Here is a 24,683-nt window from a genome sequence, read left to right as displayed (position 1 = left end):
AATAGATTATATTTCTTCCCTTTCCGTTCTTAAGTTTTTTTTTTTTTTAATTTCCTGCAGTTTAATTCACATCATTCTTCATCAAATATCCGCTGAAACGTTTTCTGGAAACCCAGGGAAAACGAAGAAGTTTTTAATGTAAAAAAAAATTTGAAATCTCTAATCAAAACAAGAAAAGCTGGAAAAACACGTTCTCTTCATTCTGTAAAAATCACGCGCATGAAAAAGAAAAGGAAAGCATAAAAATACGGGCAGTGTTGATACACACAAGGTTTACAGGATTGTGCAATGCAACTTCCTCGCGGTATAATATCACATTTAAACATCGTAATCTTTCACTTTTCTATATCACGCCGATTATATACGTATAGTAATTATTTTTCTTCTTCTGTTTTTTGTTTTAAATCAATTTTATTTTATTATTATTTACTTTATTATTCTCGTTCTTTTTTCCATTCCATAATTCTTCTTTTTCTCCTCGTGTCGGTTTCGAGACGGTGAAATCGCTTCGTGCATTATTATACAATGTGTACACACAGGCGTTTGTATGCGTATATCTAATCGGTATTTAGGCTATTATACCCGCAGTTGCACATGCATACCGTAACGCCTGTTTTACACTAGTATTACACGTATGGCCGGCTGCTCCGTCGCGATGAACAACGCTCGTAACATTAGAAACTGGCATTTTTATGGTCTCAGCGGATATGGTAAAAGTACCGCCGAATCTTCACCTATCAAAGGAAACGATCTCGTATCATTTTTTTGAGTGCACTAATTCTACGATTATTATTTTCATATATATGTATATATATATATATGATTTCTAGGTAGTTGCAGTCGGGCAAGTTCATTCATAATACGTAACGATTTTACATTTAAATGAAAGCCTGAATTTTCCTGAAAATGTTGTAAAAAATATCGAAACGTATAATGAGAATACAAAGAGAAATGTTCGGTTATAAATCGCGATCTTGTGTTACGTCGCGTATCAGGTAGTCGGTTCCAGTATATATAACAACTCGCGACTCGTGTTTAATATACCAAATATACGTATAATTGTTGCTGCACGATCAGCTGAAATTTTGAGTAACAACGAGTGTAAACACACTGCCATACACGACCTCTTGCAGTTACATCTTGACCATTTCAGTCAAAATGACGACTTACAGCTCTGATGAAATTAACTCTTCATTCGTTTTGTGTTAATTTTTAACAATATTTTTTTTTCACTCAAATTAAGGAGATGTTTGAAATACCGCGGACAATTATTGCTGTACAAAAAAAAAAAGGTTTTATAATTCAATTTGGTAACTTTGATGAAAAAAAAATTATTTTTTATTACGAAAGGATCATGAAAAAATCAATGGCGAGCGGTAAAATTATAGCGCGGTAATTTGAAATATAATTCCTGTACCTAAACGTTAACATATAGTTGTTATTGCACGGTACATATGTTACAAACCGATCCGATGTACACGCAAACTTGGTTGATCACGTCACGTAATAGAGATTTGTGGTCATTGGCTGGTTAATTCCCACGGTGTACATACATTATACTCATATATGCATTCGTATTTACGGATACAATAGAAACATGAAACATATATGTATAATATTTGTAGCACACGTTGTACCAGCTTATATCTTTCTATATTTCCTAACAAAATATTAGTTACTTACCGTGGCTTCAAACAACTGAAATAAGTTTTTGTGTTCGGGTACAAATGAGTGGAAGCACGATGTTCCGCGTAAAAGAAAGACCGGTGGTAGGACTCGTTTGGGGGTTTCATAACATTGCGTTGTTAACAGAGCGTTTCAAAACATTGCGTTTCACAAGATTCTGCAGTTACACCCGCTCAAGAAGTTTCACCTCAATATCCAGCCATAATTGTCCCGAAAATTGATCTAAAATATGTACACGCGAAAAATTCAGTTGCTAAATTTCTGTATACTATAAAGTATTGTTAAAAACCGAATAATAATACGAAGGAACGTGGGTGGCAGTAGTGGTTGAAAAATAAAGAAATAAGAAATCGTTACAGTCGCATATGCACGGATATTAAACTTCCCCAGTATTAATACGTATATACATATTTTATATACGGGTTGTACCGACGCGTTAAATACAATATCCGCGACTATAAAGATACCTGCACTGACGTATTTAGATGTACTATATATACACACGCGTGCAAATAATTTATACATATATACATGTCGCGTACACGATCGGAGGCAATCGAGTACCGATAACGGTATTTTTGTATCGTAAAACAGATGAGAAAGAGAAAGAAAGAAAAAAACGGAACGAATAGCCACAGTCTGCCGCATGTATAATTATACTTACAGTGTGAATTGCTAACGACAGAATGGCCCGTCGTCTGTTATAATTTAATACGTATGCGCTACAATCCGACAGCAGTCGTTTGCTGGTTTTGCGGGTAGAGGTAAGGAGAACTATCTCATATGGGTGTTTAACTGAAAAAGCTTCCACCCAAAAAACAGCAAGTAGTATTTGAACGAGTCACCAGAATGGCGCTCATAAGCAATAAGGGTCACAATCTGATTCGCGCTTTGTAAAACTTTGCTGCAGCAACGCCATCTTAATTTGCTTCTACTTTACGGAGACTTTTTATACACGGAGATAGTCTTCCTTACCTCTACCCTCCATATTTGCCAGGGCAACCAACCGTCATGAACGTAACCTCAAAAAGTTTAACACTTATTCCTGGCAGTTGTGTTCAACACCGATTTTTGAGGTTACATACACCGCGGCGATCTGTGGTTTAAATTTTGACGGTTGGTCGCCCTGGCAAACAATTCATTCCTCTCGAATGTTAACGCATGTGCCTTACATTGTAGCAATGACGGCCCATTCGGTCGTGTGATCATCACTCTACATATCATATTGCAATAGCTTCTGTATTTAACGTGAAAATAAGAATATACCGAGAGTTCTTCTCGAAAAGACCAGCTCGTATCGCCCGCGATTCAACTTACTTAATTTTGATTGGCTGACTTCCGAGCTTGCAGCCTGAAGCAAACCTTCGCTGACCAGAACAAATTCCCTAGAATCGACGATCATTCTAGCCACCATGCTGGTAACATTTTTACGAAGCTGGCCACGCTTACGAACTAGACGAGTCGCAATTGTCAAGCATGTCCTTTCAAGAAGAACTCTCGGTATATTGATTTTTTATTCTAGAAAAAATAAAAACCCTAATTTAATTTCCCGACTCGTTAAATCAATCCATTTTTTTTCTGCAGTTCGTACGGGCGAACAACGTCTTATAATATACTTGGGGCAGTACAGCTGACATGGGTTCACATAGGATGCTCGAGGCGCATCATTGCCCGTCGTACTCCATAAATCGCCATTCGCCTCTTCTCATATTTCTCTCACAGTGGCTTCGGTGCCGGCATTACATATACATCCAACCAGTGCACTAAATATATATATATATATATATATGTATAAATATAATATATATGTAACGCCATACCGCACCGCACGGCGTTAAGCTGCATTTTGTTGTTGATGGTTAGAATCGAGGATGATCCTGTATACATACCTGTGTAGAAGTGCAGGGTGTGCGCGTGTATGTATCTACTTATACCTAGGGGGGCCCAAGAGGTTCAATCCGCGTGGTACCCGGATGCGCTGATCTCGATCCTCCTCCTCCTCGTCTCTCCCCGTTTTCTGCCCCTGCCAACCCGCGATTCTTCTTCCCTTACCTCCCCGCCGCATTAAGGTGATATACTCGGTCCTCTTATAACGCGGCAATGCCGCGATCATGCATCGGTTGCATGTGCATCAAGAATTACAGGGTTATGCGTATTTCGAAGTATGTATGTGTTACAGCCTTCGCGGGTTTAGTCCCTGCGCACTCATCAGGTTGAAGTTTTTGCTCTTTTGAAGAAGCATTGTATGTACGGATTTTTGTATGCACAAAAAATAATTAGCGGTAGGGGATCCTTCGCGCCCCACGTTTCACGTTTCCCTAGTTACCTGTCGCAACTGTATTACATAGCTATTGGATTTAAAAAGAAACTATTATGAAATCAGATTGAATAGCTAGTGTTCGACGATTGAAATCGTTGTGGTGATGTATTTTTTATTTATTTATTTATTTTTCATCTTCCGAATCAAGCGAGTGACTATTTATTTCTACTAAATTTATTGTTGTATTCTTATTTCAGATCCGATGAGGACGACCCGAGCGGGGGAAAATACGGCAGAATGGAGGACGACAGTATGCAAGACAAGGAAAGGTTCGCCAGGTAATAAGGATTTTTACTTAAAAATACGATTATGTATCAGAAATTAAAAGAGAAAAACAACATAAATCATCCGAATTTTCACGTCTCTTGCGAATGTATTTAAAAAATTATTTATTAGAATACGAATCGTTTCTAGGATGAAAGTAACGAATAAATTGTAAACGCATACTTGCAAACCAAAAAGAAGTCAAGGTTTAATCGGAAATCTGTCTGCAAGAATTATTCCGTATTTGCGGATAAAGTCAAGAGCCCCAATTCATAATAATTACAGGGGTATCGGGACTCTAAATATCAAAAGACGCAGAACAAGTACCGCAGCGTGGATCGAGTCGTCTTCAACTATAAAATTTATTTCTCATCGTTCATTTTACGCCTCATTAATTCAATGTAACTAACAAAACACGAGTTGTTAGTACTGAGAGGAAATACTCAAACTTGAAACCAATTGCGCCTGCGAAAAATAATCGAATCCTATTGGTCGGTCAAATCGTATATCGCGGTAATATTTTCGTCCGCAAGGCAGGGCAGCCAAGTTACTAGAAACGGAGGCATGAGATGACAAATTTTCCCGCATCAAGGAGTGAATTCGCATCAGTCAGTTAACAATAAAAATTCCATACATTCCCGAATCACTATATCAACTATTTGAATTCTTCTTAAGCTAAAAACATTCGCATTACCAAGCCACTACATAACCTCTATAAGCCAAGTTTGTCCAGCCAAAGCTTGAGGTGGCCAGCCTGCATGAAAACACGACGAACCTCGCGCATGCGCAGTCGGACACTGAATCTGCTAAGTTTCACAATTTCTTCCGAGTGTAATAACAGCCTGCACAAAGTTAACCGTGCGTTTAAATTTGTATTATAATATACCTGAAATGATCTGTACATCTTCGAGTATGCCACCATTTTTTTCTTAAAGCCATGCCTGTGATATAAGAGAAAGAAAAAAAAGCAAAGAACAATGAGAGAAAGATGAGAAAAAATGTGAATAAAGCAAAACCGCCGCCGTGTCCTCAGCAGACGGAGTCGTTGCTTTAGCGACGACGCGACGCTGTAAAGCGGACCATTGCATTATACTTTTCAGTTATAATAATGCAATTATCCTCGCCGCAAATCTGTGCCCTCCGTGATAGCGAACTGCTGCAGGTGGGGATCAAACCTCAGACATGAACCTGCTGCTTACCTGGCAGTCGCACTGTTCTTATCGTGTTTTCACGGTGATATTTCTCGATTCCACCGTAAACCGAGAAGTCCCGTTTTTTTACTCCACTATTATAAGCCTATACGTTTATGATTGCACATATATATCGGTGCGTAAAATTATCATAATACGCAATTTTTTTACTAAAAATGGACTGAAAGTGGACTGAAAATATAAAAATTGATACTATTCGGTCATATTAAATCAGCCATTTTTAGTTTTGAAAATATCTCGGATCTGATCGTATTGTTGAAACCAGTGACTTCGGGAAACCTTATATACCCAGCTTAAAGGAAATTTACTGTAAGGAAAAATGTATACCACTCAAAATACGTTCATATTTTAGAAACTCAACTTCTTCAAAGTTATTCTAAAAATGGAAAACAATAGCTTTATACGTTTTAGTTATAAAACCTTTTCTCAAATCGTTGACATCGAATTAGCTTGCACTATTCGCGACAATCCAGATTCATTCCTAATTCTACGTAGTAATTACAAGTGATGTTGGTTGATTTGAAGGGTCGCGTCGCGAGGAAGAACCTCTCTAGTCCATTTTTCACTGAAAACGAATCAGCGATAGCATTGTTGTGACATTAGAGAGTACTTTTCGAAAGTACATCTTTTATACTCCTTAAACCTTCCAGAAAAATTGCTTTCGAATGTGATAACAGCGAATTATATTTCTCTTGAAATCAGCCCGAGTGGCCTAAAGCGTTTTTTCCCCAGGACTCTTCACTTGTTTCCGCCGTAATATATCGGCGCAAATAACACATCCGGATGTTTTGTAGACGGAATACGAGGAGAGGAAATTGTCGGCAAAGACTAAATCCTTCCGCATCCCGTTCGTGGTGGGATTTGCGCGCATCTCGGGGACTCCGCGTGGGAAGCGCGGAGACGTCCGAACCCGACGCTCGTTGATCCCCGCGGTATCAGTACGATCGAACGGTCAGCGTCGAGACGACGTCGCCGTCGGCGTCGAGAGTTTATACGTACAAACCGCGGCCATCTTATTTATTTAACCGCGACACGGGTTCCGGTATACCGACCTTCGTGCCACCCCCTCTTATCGTATAACCCTGCAGCGAGACACTGCACGTGCCCTCGTTGGAATCGAGGTAAAATTATACGACGAAAATAAAGCCAAACTCAAATATTTGAGAGGAGAGAGAGATAGAGAGAGAGAGAGAGAGTGTGCGTGTGTGTCTAAGAGAGAAAGAGAGGAAATTCGAAGATGTTGCAGACAAATGGATATTCGTCGTTAATACGAAAATGAAAATAAAATGCAACATTGATTTTGCTTGGCACGTTGAATTTGGAGGGAATTTTACTCGTATTTATAGTCTCATCGTTTCTATTCGTTATCAAATTCACTTGATTTTAATTCTTATCCAGGTGATACTTATGCCAAATTTTTCTCCACCGAACGCCTGACTCTGTTATGTTATCTACGTGTCGGTTCGAATGACGTCGATCGGTTAATTTGAAACTTGTGAGAGTTGCGTAATTTAATTACAGGTACACTGTAACGACGTCAACGTCCATGCAGTGATGAGATAATTTATACCCAAGTTATATTACTCCCGTGACATTGGTGACTGCAAAATGTGGAATGCGGATTAATTTCACTCACGGAAAACTGCACGTATGACGTGTCAGGTACTAAACACAACAAGACCCAACGCGGCGCTGTAACAACGACGATGGTGAAAACTTCAGGTTAGAATTACGCGTGTTGACAAATAGGGAAACATGAACAGAATAGATGATGATCACGGAGAAACCGAAAATCGAATTCAATTGCTTGATTGCAGATGTTTAAAAAGCAAAATCTGGCTACCGTGTCGATGTATAATGTAATCGTGAGACCGAAAATTACTGCGGGTATAAATTCAGAATGACGGGACGTAAAATAAGCGTCAAACATGCAGGTGTTTGGACAACTTGCCTTACAAATGGATGAAGAAATTTAGTTTCTGGAGATTTTTCGACTACGCGGGTTACTAAAATTGCGTGAGATAAGCCGATGCACGTTAATTAACAATTACATATCGCGTACCTGTATATCAGCAATCAGCATTAACGATGCCACCGAAGCGAATACAGTTAAATACCTGTTTTATCGAAATGGGGACAAGAAAAGAAACTGCGTTAATTATAAATTCTACATATGATGCCGGATATGCATCGTTGTTTGCCAATCATCATTTTCAGACCTAAAAGTAAGGCTTCGTTTCATGACTATCATTCTCTTCGTTCCTTTTTACTTTATTGCTTTGAAATCTGTATACATATATATACGTATACAAGAGAATGAAAGAAAAAAAATGTACTGCCACATGGAAAACACATAAATCTATTATACATTATTATACATTAATTTTTTACAACAATGAATACCGCTGAAAATAATAATGGAAACGTAGGCGATTATTGAGGAAGTGGGTGGAAGAAGATTCGCAGCTCAGCAAATAGCAGGCTACACAGTGGGTCCCCTATTTCTCTGAAAGTATCCTATTTTTTTTTTTTTCTTTCCCTACGAGCACTCCAAAACATCAATTTCCACCTAAAACCCCCGTATTTGTGCCAGACAGTTGCATTTTTGCATAAGCTAAACTGGGATGAAAAAGTCAATCGATGCTTGAAAACAATGTTTACATTTTCAACAATATAGGAACAAATAAATATACACTGAATCTCAAAACTTTCTTACATTTCACAAAACCATCATTTTTACAGCTTAATTTGAGTGTTATTATCTACGGGTGACGTGTGCTCACCCTATATTATTTTATTGCTACATCTAAATGGAATTATAAACATTGTTCTTAACCATCCGTTCCCACTGTTACTTTTTAATACGCGGTTCCCACTGTGGACACTGTAGTGCTCGGATGTTATTTTGCAGGGAATTCTCCGTCAAAGAATTTAAAAAAAAAAAAAAACTCGTGTACAGACGTATACGTATACGTATTTTGTGCTCCAATAGGTTTTGGATCCAAATCTTTTGCTAATTCTTTCAAAGAACAATTCTTAAACTTAGCTACAATGAGAGCTTTGCTATATCCGCTTGGCAGTAAATTAAGCATGAAATTGAGTTGTTTCATCAATTTTAGTTTATGAAAAAAAAAAAAAAAATAATAATTACGAAACACCGAAAATTTCAATGTATCTTATATTCAAAATTTTAATGCCCCTGCGGCACGCGTTAATATTATCCGAAAATTTTTATAGTAACAGGTGATTTTTTTTCTTCCATATTACGAACATATTTTTGTGATGCAATCGAAGCAAATCCAAGATAACTGACACCCTAGTGTGTACCTAATTTTGCTCTATTTGCTCAGTAATGTGAAAAAATATTGGAACCCTAACCCCCCTATTTCTCCTAAAATTACCTGGCTTTAGGACTTCGAAGCCTGAAATGACTATGTGAGGATCGCGCGAAGAAGTAAATAAATACTTCGGCATACAATGCTTATTCTATTCTTCTCTTCTCGGGACCGAGAAGATGCTCGTCTCGGTATAAGCACAGGCCGCTGGAGAGGCTGCATGCAGACGCTAGTATGCGTGACCTCTGACCCATGCAGCCCGATCCTCCCGGGCTCGCTTCATCCTTGCTGATTTTGCTTCGACCGAAGAAGGATAAACCCTACCGCAAAAGACCTGCAGTACCCTCTTCGTATACACGTTTTAAACTTACCCACAGACGTTCTTCTTCTTGTCTATTAGTGTAGTTCAGCACATACTTATGCACATACACATATGTATCTATATCGCCTGTTAACGTACGGGGCATTCCGTGCCAATTGAATTTCAGCGACCCATTGAAGAGATTGGTTGACAAAAAAATGGATGCTTTTTAATAATTTTACTACGTGATGGTTATAGGTTGAGCACGTTTATTAAATTATTAGATTCGTGAATGCAAAGATCTATTTGAACATGAAAAATACCGGGATTATAAACAAAAGCTTGGTATCGATACTTTATTTCAAATTGCTTGTAATTTTAAACATCTGTAGTAGTAAGATTTATTCGATTTCACTCTACGGTATGTCAATTTTATTTTACACAACATTTTCTACTGAGTCACTGAAACGGATTTTCTTTTTACTCGGTAATCAGGTTAATACATAGTTATGGCCATTCCTTACGATTAGTTGATCATAACCAATATTCGTGCAATTTTGTAATATCAAATAGTTATTAATACCAACTGAAATACAAAAAATAAACGAACAAAAGGAAACATTGTAGAGTGGAATGGAACAAATATAATGAATTTTCAACAATTTTAAAACGATTCAAAATGAAGCATCGACATCTACACTTTTACTTTACAATTGCCTTGTTTTCTATTTCTTTATTTATAAGAAGATCTTCGTAGCTTATGAATATAATAATTTTATAAATACTCAATGTACCACTTTATGGTAATGAAATTAATTAATAAAAACTTTATTTTTATGTTTGTATCAATTGCTAATTAACCGTACGAATTTGTGTAAAACAATTTATGTAAATTACTCTGCGGGTGTAATTTCGTTGTCACTCGTGCAAGTATTTTTTCTCCCTACTATGCTGACAATGATTCAAATTTACAGGAATTTGTATAACGACATTAGTCACGCTTGATACTCTGATGTGTAAAAGTAAATGAAGCAACACAACTTCGTTTTCCCAGCCCATAAATCGATGGTTCAAAATAAGCACCGTCAAAAGAGGGAAAGAAATACTGTAAAATCTGTACCGTATAACTAAGAAAAATTTGACTTCATTTTTCAGTTATGGGACGCAAACGTGTTGTCGATTCGGTGTGGAATGTACCGTATAAGTATATCCCATCGAACACCTAATGTACCTGCAACGTGGCTTCTTCCTCTTTTTCTGCTTCTTCTTCTTCTTCTTCTTCTTCAAGGCTCGCGAGAGCTGCTGCTGCTGCTGCTTCTCTCTCTCTGCCTCTTTAAATTGCAAAGATAGCCGGGCATTACGCAAATCAGATGCGCTTCGGAGGTACACACATGCACTGACTCTTTACGTACGTGCGTCATACGTGTGCAACCACACACACACACGTATGCCGAGGTACACTCTTCGCCCTGCGTCGAAACAGAGGATCGGGTCAAAGGGCGGGCAGACTCTGCGCGGGAAACGCGATCACTACGGTTTCTTTCTTTTTTTTATTTTTAGTATTCGACGAGATACTTCAAAGCTTTATCACTGCAGATATTTACCTATCCTACCTTTGTATTCAGTTACAGTACGCAGTATGCCTAACAATATGCAATATGGCATGGCGGTGATCGACGGTTGAAAATGAACCTTCATCGTCGTCTTCTTTCCGAGCTATAATGAGAAAACCCTCATGAAACTGACGAAATTTTTCATCGAACACCCGAATCAATCATTGGTCCGACTTTTTCAGGCTTTATAGGTTTAGTTTTCTTCGGGATCTGATGAGGGAGGATCTCCAACCAGCTGAGGCACCGCCTCCTTTAATTCATACTCGTTCCCGTCACAGTAATAGTGTGTGGTTATCGGCTGGGTTTTACCTAATTCCCAATCTGTTTACATCTACACGTGTAGCACATATACGAAATTCGGTTAATAATCATACATTGCTATTTTGTCGCGAACGAGTATGAATAAAACGGGGAGGAAAATTCACTCTGTATATTACATTAACGTAATTCGGCGAACCAGTAACGAACAAAGAAATTCACGTACCACGGTTACATAGCGATGGTTTCTTGAAAAAAATGTATGCTTAAAAGTTATAGCTTGAAAGCAAAATCGAAAGTAATTCCATTGAAATGATTCACTTTTTGCACCGATGAAAAAGTGTTCTTTTACTTTTTAGTACCAATATTATGTGTATAAGATTTTTTCAGATTGAAAATTAATTGATCCGATTACAATGAACTGTTATAGAAATAGAAAAAAAAAATCGGTGAACAACAGATTAAAAAACCATATGATGAGAAAACTTCAGATGGCTAAAAATTGAACAAATAAGTGATCAAGCTGGATCGAAAGAATCTTGCGAAACTGATGGAATGATAATTTTCGTATTGCAGAAGTCTTTAAATTAAACAAATCGTTCCTTGATTATTGATTCTATTCGTTACTCGGGCGAGAAAAATGTTTCTTGGGTGTGGAAAAAAAAAAAATGCCGATAAAATTGACTTGATAAAGTGGTGTATAATTGAGCTTTATTTCGTGTTCTTTCAGCCGGGAAAATCATTGTGAGATTGAACGTCGTAGGAGAAACAAGATGACCGCGTACATCACCGAGCTTTCGGACATGGTGCCAACGTGTTCGGCTCTTGCTCGTAAACCGGACAAGCTAACGATCCTTAGGATGGCCGTTGCCCACATGAAGGCGTTAAGGGGTGAGTTTTAGTCGAGGGTAATAAATAACTATCATATCATATACCATTATAAGTGGGTGAAATTGAAAGAAAGGTTGAAAAAGCATAATATAAGAAGTTTGTACACATGAAAGAATTGGCTATCAATTTGCTTTGAGGAAATGTAAAAATGTATCTTAATACGATACTGTAGTCAGTCTTTACCGACCGAGTAAAATACCAATTTTTTTTTTATTATTGCCAAATCTACGCAGCACCGAAGTAAAAATGCTGAAGTCAGCGCGATTCTACATGCAATGCTGAACAAGAAATATCAAAAAAGTATTTTGTTTCACGTAGCAAGCTAGACCAAATATATTCCTACACTCAATGGTAATTTAATTGCAGGAATACGTTTCTCAGCATCATTCTTGTGTGAAACAAAACTGTTTTTTTGGCATTCGTATTCGGCATTGTATGTATAGTACTGCGCTGCTGCGGATTTTTCACATCAGTGATACGTACACTTTGACAATAGTAAATATGCATAAGTGACATTCATCGCCGTCGGTAAAGACTGACTATAGCATGCTCTTAATATGCTTAGTAGACTCATTGCTTCATCCGATATTGATATTTTAGCTTTTCTTTACGTTACTTCTGAGGTAACAACACTGCATCGACTCGCAGTCAGTCGAACGATGCAACGTATGTAGTCGCTGTTAAGTTATCGCATCGGCCTTGAAAAAAAAAAAAAAACGGAGACCTAATTATACATATGTATACAATATTGTATGTGTAAATATATCTGAGAGATAAGAAAATCAGCGATACGTCACGTCATTCCCGCGAAATATGACAACTTTTATCATGTTTCTTATTTTAACATTTTTTTCCGACCACCTTTATGTTTTGGTTTCTTTTTTTCTCCTTTCAATAATCTAGTGACGATCGTATTTGCGCATTTTTACGAGCCCCGTGAGCTTCAGATCGTCATAAATATGCGTATAAAAAAATTTCTTCAAACTTTATATTCAAACTGTATATCGAAGTGTTTCTTCCGTTCAACCATTCTTTTATACGGATAGAACACTTGCAAAGCTAAAAATTTCAGTACTTAAGCAAAGAGGAAAGAAAATTAATAAATAATCTTCAGTTATATAATTTATAATAACACCTGATCAAAAAATAAAGGATTTACATCCGAGGCGAAACTCTCTGGCAATCGAAAAATGTCTATTCGTCGGCTCGCAATGTGGTGATGTGCAGCGGATTAGCTCGAAGCACTTCGTATGTCCTGCCTTTTACTTTTCATCCTTCTCTTCGACGTCGTCGTCGTTTCCGTACCCATAATACAGCCGTTCGTCAGGGCATTCGTATGCCAACAACGAATTCCTCCAGGATCGCCGTTCCGTCTCTTGACTCAGTCACTCGTTATTTCTCGCTGACTACCTATTTACGTTACATTCACTGACATGTACATACGTGTAAGTTTGCCGGAGGAATTTATAAAAATCTTACCTGAAAGAAAGAAAGAAAGAAAAATGGAGTGGAAAAATGTTTTACGCTGCAAAAGCAGAGTGTAGAACAAAAAATACCAAACATTACCTTACTTGTTTTTTTCAACCACTTTCTCTCTGTTATAGTTCGTTTCTTCGGTTCTTCTTCAACTTTGAAAGAGAGTGATTCACTAATTTTTTCTACAACGAGTAAGAAAAAACTCATGCTTTGAATACAAAAGTAACAGAGATGGCAAACTGCAGCGTTGAGTGAAATCTTTTGTAATCGTGTCAAATATTTCAATATACACGATGTTTAAATTGTTGAGATATAGCTAAATATTTGAGAATCCCGTGAATTGACGTCAAGAAGCCGTCAGATAGCGCAATTCTTATAGTTGCAGTATCGAGAAACTTTTTCGTTTCATGCCGAGAATAGCACCAGAAAATTTATTCCTGAAATTAATTGTAGTTCTTCAATTACGGGACAACATTTTCTCGTGTTATTGTTCAGAGAAACGAACATTTTCTTTTTTTATTTATACCTGTGTTTGGCTATCGATAGAATATTGCGATGGGTGTAACTTTTTCGCTTCAACAATTCGCATTGTCTTTGACAATGGTAAAAATAAGGGACGCTTTACTCGGTCGGTAAAGACTGTCTTATAGTACCATCTCAATGAAGTAGAAGACTCTATACGCATAACGAGAAAACATTCGTTATTCTTTGCAGTTTCTTACGTCGTCCGGCATATCGTATTCTTCTCCATCTCCTCGTCCTCCTTCGCTTGTTCATAGCCTGCACGTCATATAATCTCAGCAGGGAAGAACGCGTGTCTACGCACACATCGACGCGTAACGTTCGTTCGTATTTACTTGGAGAAATTTGTATTCAACCGCCGATGTTAACTCGTTGGTATTATAAGAGAAAGAGCTCTGGCTATAAACAATACGACACTTCCACCACCACCGACGCGATGACGCCGAAGAGGACGACGGCGGTATGTCCATCTCCCCCGTCTCCTCCTCCTCGAACCGCTGCCGAGGCACCGGAAGCGTGTATCGTGCTTTCTGCATTCGATATGATCATGCTGGGGAGAGGAGAGAAGAAAATTTTCCTTTCGTACGCCATTTATTTCCTTATTTTCGGCTTTTTTCATTCCTCCTTGTTTCGAAGAGCTTGAATCTTTGTTCAAACGTATCCACACTGGGAGTTTTTCGTGAAACGAAACACCCAACGCCGGCGGATAGGCAACCGAAGCTACAATTTGCGCTTCTACATATTCACAACGTAGGTTTGGTTGCCTATCTACCGGCGGTGAGACAGTCAGGTTCACGGAATTCTCCCGGTATGTATAATATCGTTAGGGACGCTGACTCTTATTCCCGGTATCCCTCTACGATGTTCCATCGGCATACACACCGCATAAGATCAGATCTCGTGACCGCAACAACGGCAGCCTGCACAGATATTCCCCTCAACTCGAACGAGATCTTCCTCTTGATAGGGGGCGAAAGTCGCGACAGTCTACGCGCCGTATTTTCTACCGTCGAATACTAATTATTCGACCTTTTTTTCTATGAAGCATCCACGTGTCGTGCACGCGTAGAGATTCACATCTGAACCGAAAATCTTTTCTTCGCAGAGGGGGAAAAAAAAACGGATCATAAAATTCAAAGCGCGTAGAGGCCAAATTGGTTTATTCATCCATTTGAGGGGGAAAAAACGTATCATTTTTTTACGATAATGTAGAGCATGAACATTTGTAAAATTGAATTGAAAAAATTTCATCCACTTGTTTATTTGGAAAATCTACTACATTCCCCCAAGCTGTCAATTAAGTATGTCAAAATGATGTACACTGATGACGATTAAAAAGATTACAAAGATTACACAAAGATTGTAAATAGTATAACGAATTATTTGAGATAACAAAGATTGCAAGTGGTTGCAAATGTTACCAGGATTTCGAGGATTATGAAGTAACACAGAATACAAATGATTACAAAACAATTACAAAGATTGCGTGAAGAATGCAGAGGGATTAAAAGTCATGAAGAATACAAAATTGTTACAAAAGATTACAAAGAATTATAGCGATTACAGCAGATATGTACACCATATTCCAACAATAATTTAAACCCTCCCACCCACCATCCGCCCGTCCCGTCGAGAAAAAAAGAAACCTAACTGAACTCTTCCCTAACTTTTTTCTTTTTTCAGGGACCGGTAACACCAGCACCGACGGTACTTACAAGCCGTCCTTCCTAACGGATCAGGAACTAAAACACCTGATCCTTGAGGCAGCGGACGGTTTCCTCTTTGTCGTGAGCTGTGAAACGGGACGGATAATATACGTGTCCGATTCAGTTGCGCCTGTGCTGAATTACTCTCAGAGCGAATGGTATGGTACGAGCTTTTACAGCCAAGTACACCCCGACGATGCTGAGAAAGTACGGGAGCAGCTGAGCGCTGCGGAACCGCAGCACGCCGGCAGGGTCCTCGACCTCAAGACCGGGACCGTCAAGAAGGAGGGACACCAATGTGAGTTTCATTTTTGATCAGTGGCGCGTTTTCCGTGTTTGGATGTGTTGAATTCTAAGAAGAATGAGAAAACATTTTTCATATTCTGATTTCTCTGCTTTTCAGAGATAAAATGGAACAAGAAAAGTTACTTGAGTTTTCATTGAATTCATCCACATTTTGGGATCTAAAAAATCTCCGACCTTTTTCATGTGTGTTATCAATTTTTTGTTCAACCACGTCTCGAGAATGATTGAACGGATTTTTATGATTTTGGTCCTAATCGGCCGAGACTCTTTTTAAATCGAAGTCGATTAGATTTTGAATTTTTTCGATCCAGTAGTTTTGAGTTATTCAAATATATCATGAGAAAAATAATCAATTGATATCTCAAGAACGGACTTACGGATATTGATGATTTTTGTTTCAACCTATGCGGTTCATTTGAACTTAAAATTGATTAGATTTTAGAAATGGTTGATTCGGTAATCTTCGGTTTGTTTGAATACAATTCTTTTTTTTTCATCCGTATGACATTTCGAAAAGGGATCGAGAATTTTGAATTCGATTGATCCCTAGATTCCAAGTTATTTAAATATCAAAATTTAAAAGAAAACATTATATTCAGTTATGTTTTTTGAGCTCCAAATGCATCCGAACCGAAAGTTCATTTAGGGCTCAGACTATTTGAACACTTCGATTTTTAAACTGCTGACTTTCATTTTTCTTGGCAGTACTGGTAAATTTTTTTTTGAGCAAACATGGTGTTTTTTACTCTTAAGTATAGAACCCAGATCACACAAGTGCTTCTACATATTATTAGTTTTCGCCGAAATCACATGATGTAGAATGCTCATCCTTTATTTCTATAATCCAATTAACTCCACGGGCCCCAATGATAAAACAGTTAACTCATGTGTATATGAATAGAAGACAATTGCTTTATTATCGGGGTCGGTAGAGTTACATGGATTATAATCGTCACGCCAAACTTAGGTCTTTAATAATCAACCTCTCTAAAGTTGAGTGAATTTTATTAGAGACCATTGACATAAATGTTACTTCAACGGATTTGTTTGTAAAATACTAGTAATCTGCTGTAAAAAGACTTAGTTGACCAAATATTCGATTGCAACACAATAGTCTTCTGAATACTATTTTTTACAACGTTCGTACATAATCTAGACAAAAATTCAACCGTTTTATCATTTCAACTCTTACTTGAATTTCAGCATCCATGAGACTTTGCATGGGCTCTAGGAGGGGCTTCATTTGTCGTATGAAAGTTGGAAGCCTTCAGACAAGCGGTGACATGGCCGCGGCACATGGTTTGCACCGTCTTAAGCAGAGAAACTCTTTGGGACCACCCGCAAGAGACGGTCAAAGTTATGCAGTAGTACACTGCACTGGTTACATTAAAAACTGGCCCCCAACCGGTGAGTATGATGGGCAGTGGAAAGTGAAGTTGGCCCATTTATCTGAACCTACGTTTCTTAATTATGTCTGCAGGGTGGTCACAGCAAGGCAATTCAGTTTCTCGATTTTCGGTTTTCACAAAGAGAAACAATAAAGAAAAAAATTAGTCAATGTGTTGTTTTCTTCGGGCAATGAATATTTGGTAGAAAATCATATCTTAGGATGTCGAACTTTTTGATACTTGCTTTCATTGTCAATAATTACGCTTAATCGAAACATGTTTCTTTCAATACCCAATAATCACTGGTTTATTTTTATTCAAGAAAATACTGCATTTACATCTGAATGAAAGGACAGTTATTTTTTTTTTTTTCACTTATATCTGTGACCACTCTCTACATGTACATATAATTAAGTTTGTTAAGTTTTCGATGGTGGACCTGGGTACCTAACAGGCTCTTTTAAATCGTAGGTGATTTTGTTTCCCCGTGTGTACCAGGTGTGGGTATAGGTGACAGGGGTCAGGGTGGGGGAGTTCCAGGGGCACCTGATGGGGTTGTTGGTGACGACAGCGGCTCGTCACACTGCTGCTTAGTAGCCATCGGACGTCTTCAGGTCACAAGCACACCAAATACCAGTGATTTAACTGGTTCAAACAGTAACAATGGTGAGATGCTACTTTATCTTGTTTAAATAACATTAACACACTGAAGGAATGCTTATCTGTTTCTTTAAAATCACAGCAGTAGAAAAAATCTATTTAAGGTATTAATCCCCATCATATAGACTATAAAAAAGTCTCAATCAGTACGGACTGGGTTTGGAATACTCGGTAAAACTTCAGTCATTTAGATCGTTTGGCTTGAATTGGTCAGTTGAAACTGTTCTCTTTTTTTTCTCACAACATATCTTTTCAAAGTGCTCTTTCCACACAGGCTTATCGTATTGTAAGCATTTATAACGCGTTTTATGGTCGGGAGAAGAAGGGCACAAGTTGAATCATTTGGTTTTCGCTATCTTATTATCGGCCAATTCATGCTGGATATCCTATTCCTCTGGCATATCACTAGGCTTTAAAACATCCTCAATTGAATTTTGCAATTTGAGATGTCGAGTGGGTATAACCAGTCTCCTAACTAAGGTTTTACAAGTTTTAATGATAGTTCTTTGATAAATTTGTTTCTTTGTATGGCTGTTTTTTTCATTCAAATTACATGAAATGAAACTATTTACACTAGCTTGATCCAGCATACCATACAACATTCTTACAGGCCATCTAAACGATTTCTTAGCCGTTTTATACTGATGGCATTTCTGGTCAAAACTATCAATGCATTTCGAAATGACGATGCATTTTTAGAAAAATCGTTATCTCCCAACTTTAGTATGGTTAGATATGCAGTAAGCCATAATAATGCCAGATATCTTCATGCTTTGCAAACTAAACTGCTTTAAAGTCATTCTGGAGTTGCGAAATAGAGATTTGTTTGTTCAATATTTCATTGTGTCAACATTAGTACCTTCGATATCGTTGGAAACTTCAATCGCTAAAACTGACTGTCATCCAATGGTGAATTTCTCTGTACTACAGAATTCATCTCCCGTCATTCAGCTGAAGGAAAATTCACTTTTGTCGATCAGAGGGTCGGTGGAATCCTGGGATACACGCCATCTGAGCTCCTCGGACATCCCTGCTACGATTTTTTTCACCCTGAAGACCTGACGCACATGAGGGAAAGCTTTGAGCAAGGTAAATAAAACGTAGGAAAAAAATGGTCGAAACTTTTTGTTGACCGCGTTTTTTCTTATATCACAGTACTGAAACTAAAGGGCCAAGTTATGTCGGTGATGTATCGATTTCGGGCGAAAAATCGGGACTGGGTTTGGCTCAGAACGTCCGCCTTTGCGTTTCTCAACCCTTACACGGATGAAGTCGAGTACATAGTCTGCACGAACACAACGGCCAAATCCTTGCATCCTGGTGGTGAGGGACAAACCGAAGGAGAGAATGTCTCTGGTTATGGACAACCTAGTCTTGACTACAGCGTCCACAGACATCCTGCCAGAGAGGCTATTTACCCAGCCCATCAAATGATGCAGCATCCTGCGACAGTTGCTACTGCAGGTATGGTATCTTATAACTTGATTTTCCACCTGTCATGAAATTCTTTGTCAAGTGCCGCAAAACCTGAATGTCGCCAAACGAATTTTGACCAAGTTATCACTTCATCTCGGTCACCTACTTACAGGACCCCAACAAGCAAGACCATCCAGTGCTCAAAACGTTTACCAGGGATATGAAACGACCCAGTCACCAATAGCCTATGGATCCCCTGGTCAGCAGAGCACCTCCTCCTCGGTTCTAAATCGTATACCAAAACCGGCAAACACATCGCCGACTCCCGTTCAGCAAGCCTGGACACTCAGACAGGTAAATGTCAATGGTGCAATTATTGTTCCGCATCAGGTCCTGTCAGGAATTGTCTCATTCAATGCCACCCTCTTCTTTTATAGCAACAACCTGTCACCGAAGGCTACCAGTATAACCACCAGTTAAGTCCGTCGAGATCTCCAAGTGGTCCAACTTATACTCAGCTTAGTAGTGGAGCTCGAACACCTGCGGCGTCTTACCACGCGGTTACAACAGTTCCGAACAATCCGGGTAAGTCAACGTGTGGTAGGGTTAATGATTAAATTTATTCGATTAACAGGGTTTATACCAGTAGGTGCCTGAAAAAGTGAGTGAATTCTAAGAATTTATATCCTGACAATCAATCATTCAATTCGATTGGGGGTCGTTTTATTCAAGAGTATGCAGGTTGAGCTTCATTTAAATACCATTTTTATTAGAATCAATTATTAGGAAGTATTGTTAATGACAATAACGTCAACTCTTTCGCTCATTGACACCTTTTGTGGTGCTCACGATAGCTCAAAAATGGCTCAACCAATTTACTTCAACTTGGAGCTGGCATTCTTGGACAGTTTATTCTTTTCGCCACAATCCTATTTCTTTCTATCATCATATTATTATGTTAACTAAACTTAAAAAAAGTGGTACATTTTTTTGTGAAAAATTATATTCCAACTTTAAACGTTTCTTGTTCCGTTGAGAACAAAAAATTTTGGATTCCGGAAGAGAAGATAAACTCGCCGCGAAAACTCTCTCCAAATTTGAGGTACCAAAACTGCCACTGAGCGAAATGTTTGAATTTAGTGTCAATAACAATGCTTCCTGTTAATAGATTAGAATTAAAAAAAAGACCTCAATGAATCTCGATCTACATACTTTTAAATTACATAAACCATGATCAAATTGAAAATCGATAGCAGAAATTTGAATTCTCGAAATTCCCCCGCTTTTTGAGCCGTTTACTCGTATACGTAGGTATACCCCCCCAGCAATTGATTTTTTTATTTGATCATCATTTTAGGCATGTGGGGCTGGCAAGGCCAGCAGCATCAAGGGCCGCATCAAGCACAGCAGGACGGTGGACAGGCGGGTGCACCGGTCGCTAATCAAGGCCAGGGTCCTCACCCCTCGCAAGGAGGTCCAGGAGCGCAGCCTCAGGAGTTATCGGACATGTTACAGATGTTACAGGACCAAGGCGGAGCCCCTGGTTTTGAGGAGCTCAATATGTTCAATACTAATTTCGAGTAGGAAGGGGGGCAGGGGAAATCTTGGTGGTAGAAAAATAACTAATGAATATAACTATTATTGATATTGTATTTTTCCACCTTCAATATTACTCCCTTTTATTGATATTTTTACTCAGCCCTTACCATCCTTCCTGATCTTAATACTTTCAATTTAGAAAAGAAACAAAGTAAATAAAATTTAACAAAATTAAGCGAAGTCAAATAAGGATAGTTAATACGCAGAATTTCCAATTTCTACTTGGAATGGTATTTTAAATATATTTAATTGTGTACATTTTATGATCAACTTTGAATCATTGATCGATCCATGTTCCATATACTTATTTGCCAGTGTTCTGGAGAAATTCATTGCAAAAGTGGAAAACTATTTAAAATGAAGAGGAAAAAAATGAAAACTACAAGGAGTTAACAAAAAAAAATATTGAAATATTTTTCAAACTTTTCAGAATAGTTACGAATAAGAATTTAAACTTTTCGACTGCAAGCTTTCAACGTAGATATATATGATAAGGAGTAGCTTAATGAAATTGTTTTTTCATATATTTGTAAACCGTGCAATTACTATAATGTTTTTGATGACAGATATTAGACAAAGACACGACCGTGACAATGTACAAAATTATATGACTCACTCGAAGCTGCTTGTTATTTACAAAATGATGTCATTAATGGATATCAATTTTCTAAGTAATATTTTTTCTTAGATATTAGTAATAACATAGCACATAATTAAATAATTGTAATTATAATAAGACTATCACTTGTGAATTGTTGCATTTGTATATGTTTAGCAATATTTTAGATTGAGAGCAAGAGAGAGATTGAGAAATAACAAAAAAAAGTTTTAAAAAACAAAAAAAAAACCATAGCATATCATAATCGTGAGAAAACGGAAACACTTTTTCACTAATATATGGGGAATACTATACGGAGAAAACTCGTGTTTTAAATTTCATTTATTAATAATAATAATGATGAATACCTCTAATTGTAACTAACGTACTTTAAAAAAATAGTAGAAGAGGAAATTGTTTTAATTATCGACTATACAAGTTCAGAGTTTTAATTTCACCGCGGATAATGCCTTCTTGTCTTTCTTGTTCCGCACATTGCCGTCTTTCGATTTTATATGAAAGTTGACTTGATCCTGAAGCTGATCAAAGAATGCTGTGGAAGACTTTGCCGTCTTTCCACTCGTTTCATCTATCTTTGAAATATTACGCTCCTTACTCAAACTGTCAATCATCTTTGCTGCTTTTTCCTTACTGTACTTATTTCCAAGACCAGGTTTCAATTTCCCAACAATCTTTTCCCGCTTTTCTTTAGCCTTCTCTCTGTCTCGTTGATTCAACTTCTTTTGACGCCTTTCACGTTTCATGTCCGTCTCAGTTCTCTCGGCTCTGCCGATCAGGTCGCCACGCGATTTTGCTGCAATGAAACGGAATTGAATAATTTGTAATAGCGAACTTTTTCTGTATTCAGATAGATACTGATTGCTGTATTATGTGGTTTACCTTTTATTTCTTCTGGTGCCAATAAAGTTGCATCACTTGTGGCTATCGGAGCTACTTCCTCCATCGTGACAGCAGGAAGGTTGCTAACGATTTTGACATCAGGCCTGGCCTGAAATAAAATGCAAAAACCATTATCGATACATTATGAATTTGTGAATTCTAATCTCTGTCTCATTTCGGATCTAACTAGAATTAACAGATGCTGCATCAAGAGAAACTGATGGCTTACCAATTTTGGAGTGTAATGAAAATTGGAAAGAGCGTCAAGTTTGCTGAACAAAGAATGCATCATATTACGAATTTCAATGTGTTCTTTAGGTTCCTCAGTTTCTCGTTCCTCGTTGTCAGGGTTCAACGCTTCCTTTTGTTTCAAGTATTCATTTTCATAAATCTGTGCCAGACTAAGTTTGCTCTTCTCCTGGTCTAACACCAGCTTTTTTTTATATTCCATTGGGGTTTCAACAGGTTTAAATTTCTTCTCAACATCGTCCCAAGCTTTGTCTTTTATTCTCTGCTTTATTATATCCTCTAACTTCAATGTTGTCTCTTCAGTGATCACAGGAGCTGGTCTGGAAGTTATGTCAAACTCAACGTGCTCCTGCAGCAGTGAATCCTGTGGCCTAGATGCAGCATCAACTTCACCCTTTAATTGCCAAGGTTTTTCTGAAATTGCTGCTTCTTCCAATTCCTCTATTTTTCTTCGCAGTCTTTCTTGACGTGTTTCTAGGCTGGATTTTATCTCTGTAGTCCCTTCCTTTTTAGATTCATCTTCCTCTGAACTACTTGAAGCCGATTGATCATTGACACTGAATTTAACGCGTTTCTTATGAGGTTCTGTTGTTTCTTCTTCATCTACAGATAGGTTGGTATCGTTCTCAGATTCTTCATTAAAATGATTGCTCTCAGTCTCAGAGTTTGATTCGTCGTTGCTCTGTGGTTGATCGAAGAAATCTTTAAACTTTACTAGTCTTGGGTCAGTTTCGTCGTCTTCGCTTCCATTATCAGAAACATATTCAAATAAGTCGACAGACTCCTCATCGGCATCATCACTGTCTTCTTCATTCGACTTCCCTTTTTGCATTTCTCTTTTATCTTCTTTCATGAGGTACTCATCCAATTCTTGGAGTTTGAAGAATTTATCATCTACTACCGAGGGCGGTGTTTTTCTTTTGGCCACTCTTTTCGATTTCTTCTTCCTCATCTGCTTCCCCAGTCCTTCTATGTCTAAATTACTTAAGTCGCCGTCACTTAGGTCTGAATCGTAGGTAGATACCTGTTCGCCATCCAAAGATTGATCGAGGCCTGATTTACCATTGCTTTGTTGTTCATCACTCCTCGTTAGCTTGACAGGTAGTTTCAGTCTCTTACCCGCAATCAACGATCTAGAGACTCCTGTCAGAATATGGGGCAATTCTCCTTCATTCTGGAGTTCTAGCTGTTGCCATATTTGCTCAGTATCAAAACCCTCTGTGATTAACTCTGGCAACGCCTCTGTCATGCGACCAGATTCTTCCTTAGTAAAATCATAAAGGGATTTTATCGTGTGACGGAATTCCAACGATACACCTGCCTGTATGCTACAAAGATGAAAATTATCGGTGTTAAGTGGGCCGAACAATGAAAGGTAATCACTGGTTGCGTAAATTATTTGATAAAAATCGTAAGATGAAGATTTTCTTTCTAATTGAATATATTTTACATCTACTTCAATTTCATGGGACTGAAGTTAGTAATGGATAAGTAACGCAACGTTAAAAGAAAAATCGTTTTACAACTTTAAAATGAGTTTGAAAAGTTTCAGATTATAAAATCTGAGTATGCCGACGGTGTTTCAGTGTACACTGAATTTCAAACAAACCGGGTTTTGCTAGAAGTAGAAGTACAACTTGAAAATAACGTTGAGAACTGCAGCCTCATTCAATTTTAACGTACTCCAGTCGAAATAAAAATTAGACCTGTAAAACTACGGTTGTTAGAAATGAATTAGAATTAACCTCAAATAATTTTCAGTTTTCTTGGTGTTTGCTTCTACGACGTTGATGATGTCGTGGAAAACCCTCGAGCTCTTCATGATAGGTGAATAATTCTATACAATAGATAACTTAAACTGCAATAGTTCTTGAATTAAAAGACATTGTCACAACCATGTGGCATTCGAACTACGATTCGAAACTTTAAGAATGCTAACCACAGTAGCCACATGCATTCACACCATGCATACTATGGGCATTGG

The 24,683-nt window shown here is 38.0% G+C and overlaps 2 protein-coding genes across 6 annotated transcripts in view; one reads left to right on the top strand and one right to left on the bottom strand.

Moving 5' to 3' along the window:
- Positions 1-21,873, top strand: part of LOC124177592 (aryl hydrocarbon receptor nuclear translocator homolog) — a 27,644-nt gene extending 5,771 nt beyond the window's left edge. For 2 of the 5 annotated variants that reach the window (XM_046560113.1, XM_046560111.1), the window contains 10 exons: positions 4,204-4,284; positions 11,719-11,879; positions 15,561-15,881; positions 17,093-17,296; positions 17,749-17,943; positions 18,868-19,026; positions 19,093-19,401; positions 19,526-19,707; positions 19,791-19,938; positions 20,711-21,873. In XM_046560113.1, the coding sequence (XP_046416069.1) occupies positions 4,204-4,284; positions 11,719-11,879; positions 15,561-15,881; positions 17,093-17,296; positions 17,749-17,943; positions 18,868-19,026; positions 19,093-19,401; positions 19,526-19,707; positions 19,791-19,938; positions 20,711-20,937 (1,987 nt within the window). In that variant the 3' untranslated portion in view covers positions 20,938-21,873. Of the gene's footprint in view, positions 1-4,203; positions 4,285-6,438; positions 6,603-7,024; positions 7,204-11,718; positions 11,880-15,560; positions 15,882-17,092; positions 17,297-17,748; positions 17,944-18,867; positions 19,027-19,092; positions 19,402-19,525; positions 19,708-19,790; positions 19,939-20,710 lie in introns of those variants that run through there. The other 3 variants (XM_046560112.1, XM_046560114.1, XM_046560115.1) reach the window with 3 other exon arrangements.
- LOC124177593 (U3 small nucleolar ribonucleoprotein protein MPP10) lies at positions 21,381-24,683 on the bottom strand. The gene is made up of 4 exons (XM_046560116.1): positions 24,445-24,683; positions 22,680-24,027; positions 22,451-22,559; positions 21,381-22,364 (listed from the first exon to the last, which is right to left on the bottom strand). Exons 1-4 carry the CDS (start codon positions 24,519-24,521, stop codon positions 21,991-21,993), a joined length of 1,908 nt encoding a protein of 635 aa, XP_046416072.1. The 5' UTR covers positions 24,522-24,683; the 3' UTR covers positions 21,381-21,990.

Source organism: Neodiprion fabricii, chromosome 3 (genome assembly GCF_021155785.1).
Source record: "Neodiprion fabricii isolate iyNeoFabr1 chromosome 3, iyNeoFabr1.1, whole genome shotgun sequence".
In the NCBI taxonomy this organism is placed as follows: Eukaryota; Metazoa; Arthropoda; class Insecta; order Hymenoptera; family Diprionidae; genus Neodiprion; species Neodiprion fabricii.
Note: the sequence above shows the minus strand (reverse complement) of the source record. Positions and strands in the feature narration are given on the sequence as shown.

What these genes read in the sequence shown, in the direction of transcription:
- LOC124177593 (XM_046560116.1), bottom strand. Translation starts at nt 24,521, where the DNA reads ATGAAGAGCTCGAGGGTTTTCCACGACATCATCAACGTCGTAGAAGCA. An exon ending in AAAACTGAAAATTATTTGAG is followed by an intron (nt 24,028 to 24,444) that starts GTTAATTCTAAT and finishes TCATCTTTGTAG; the next exon opens with CATACAGGCAGGTGTATCGT. An exon ending in TTCATTACACTCCAAAATTG is followed by an intron (nt 22,560 to 22,679) that starts GTAAGCCATCAG and finishes ATTTTATTTCAG; the next exon opens with GCCAGGCCTGATGTCAAAAT.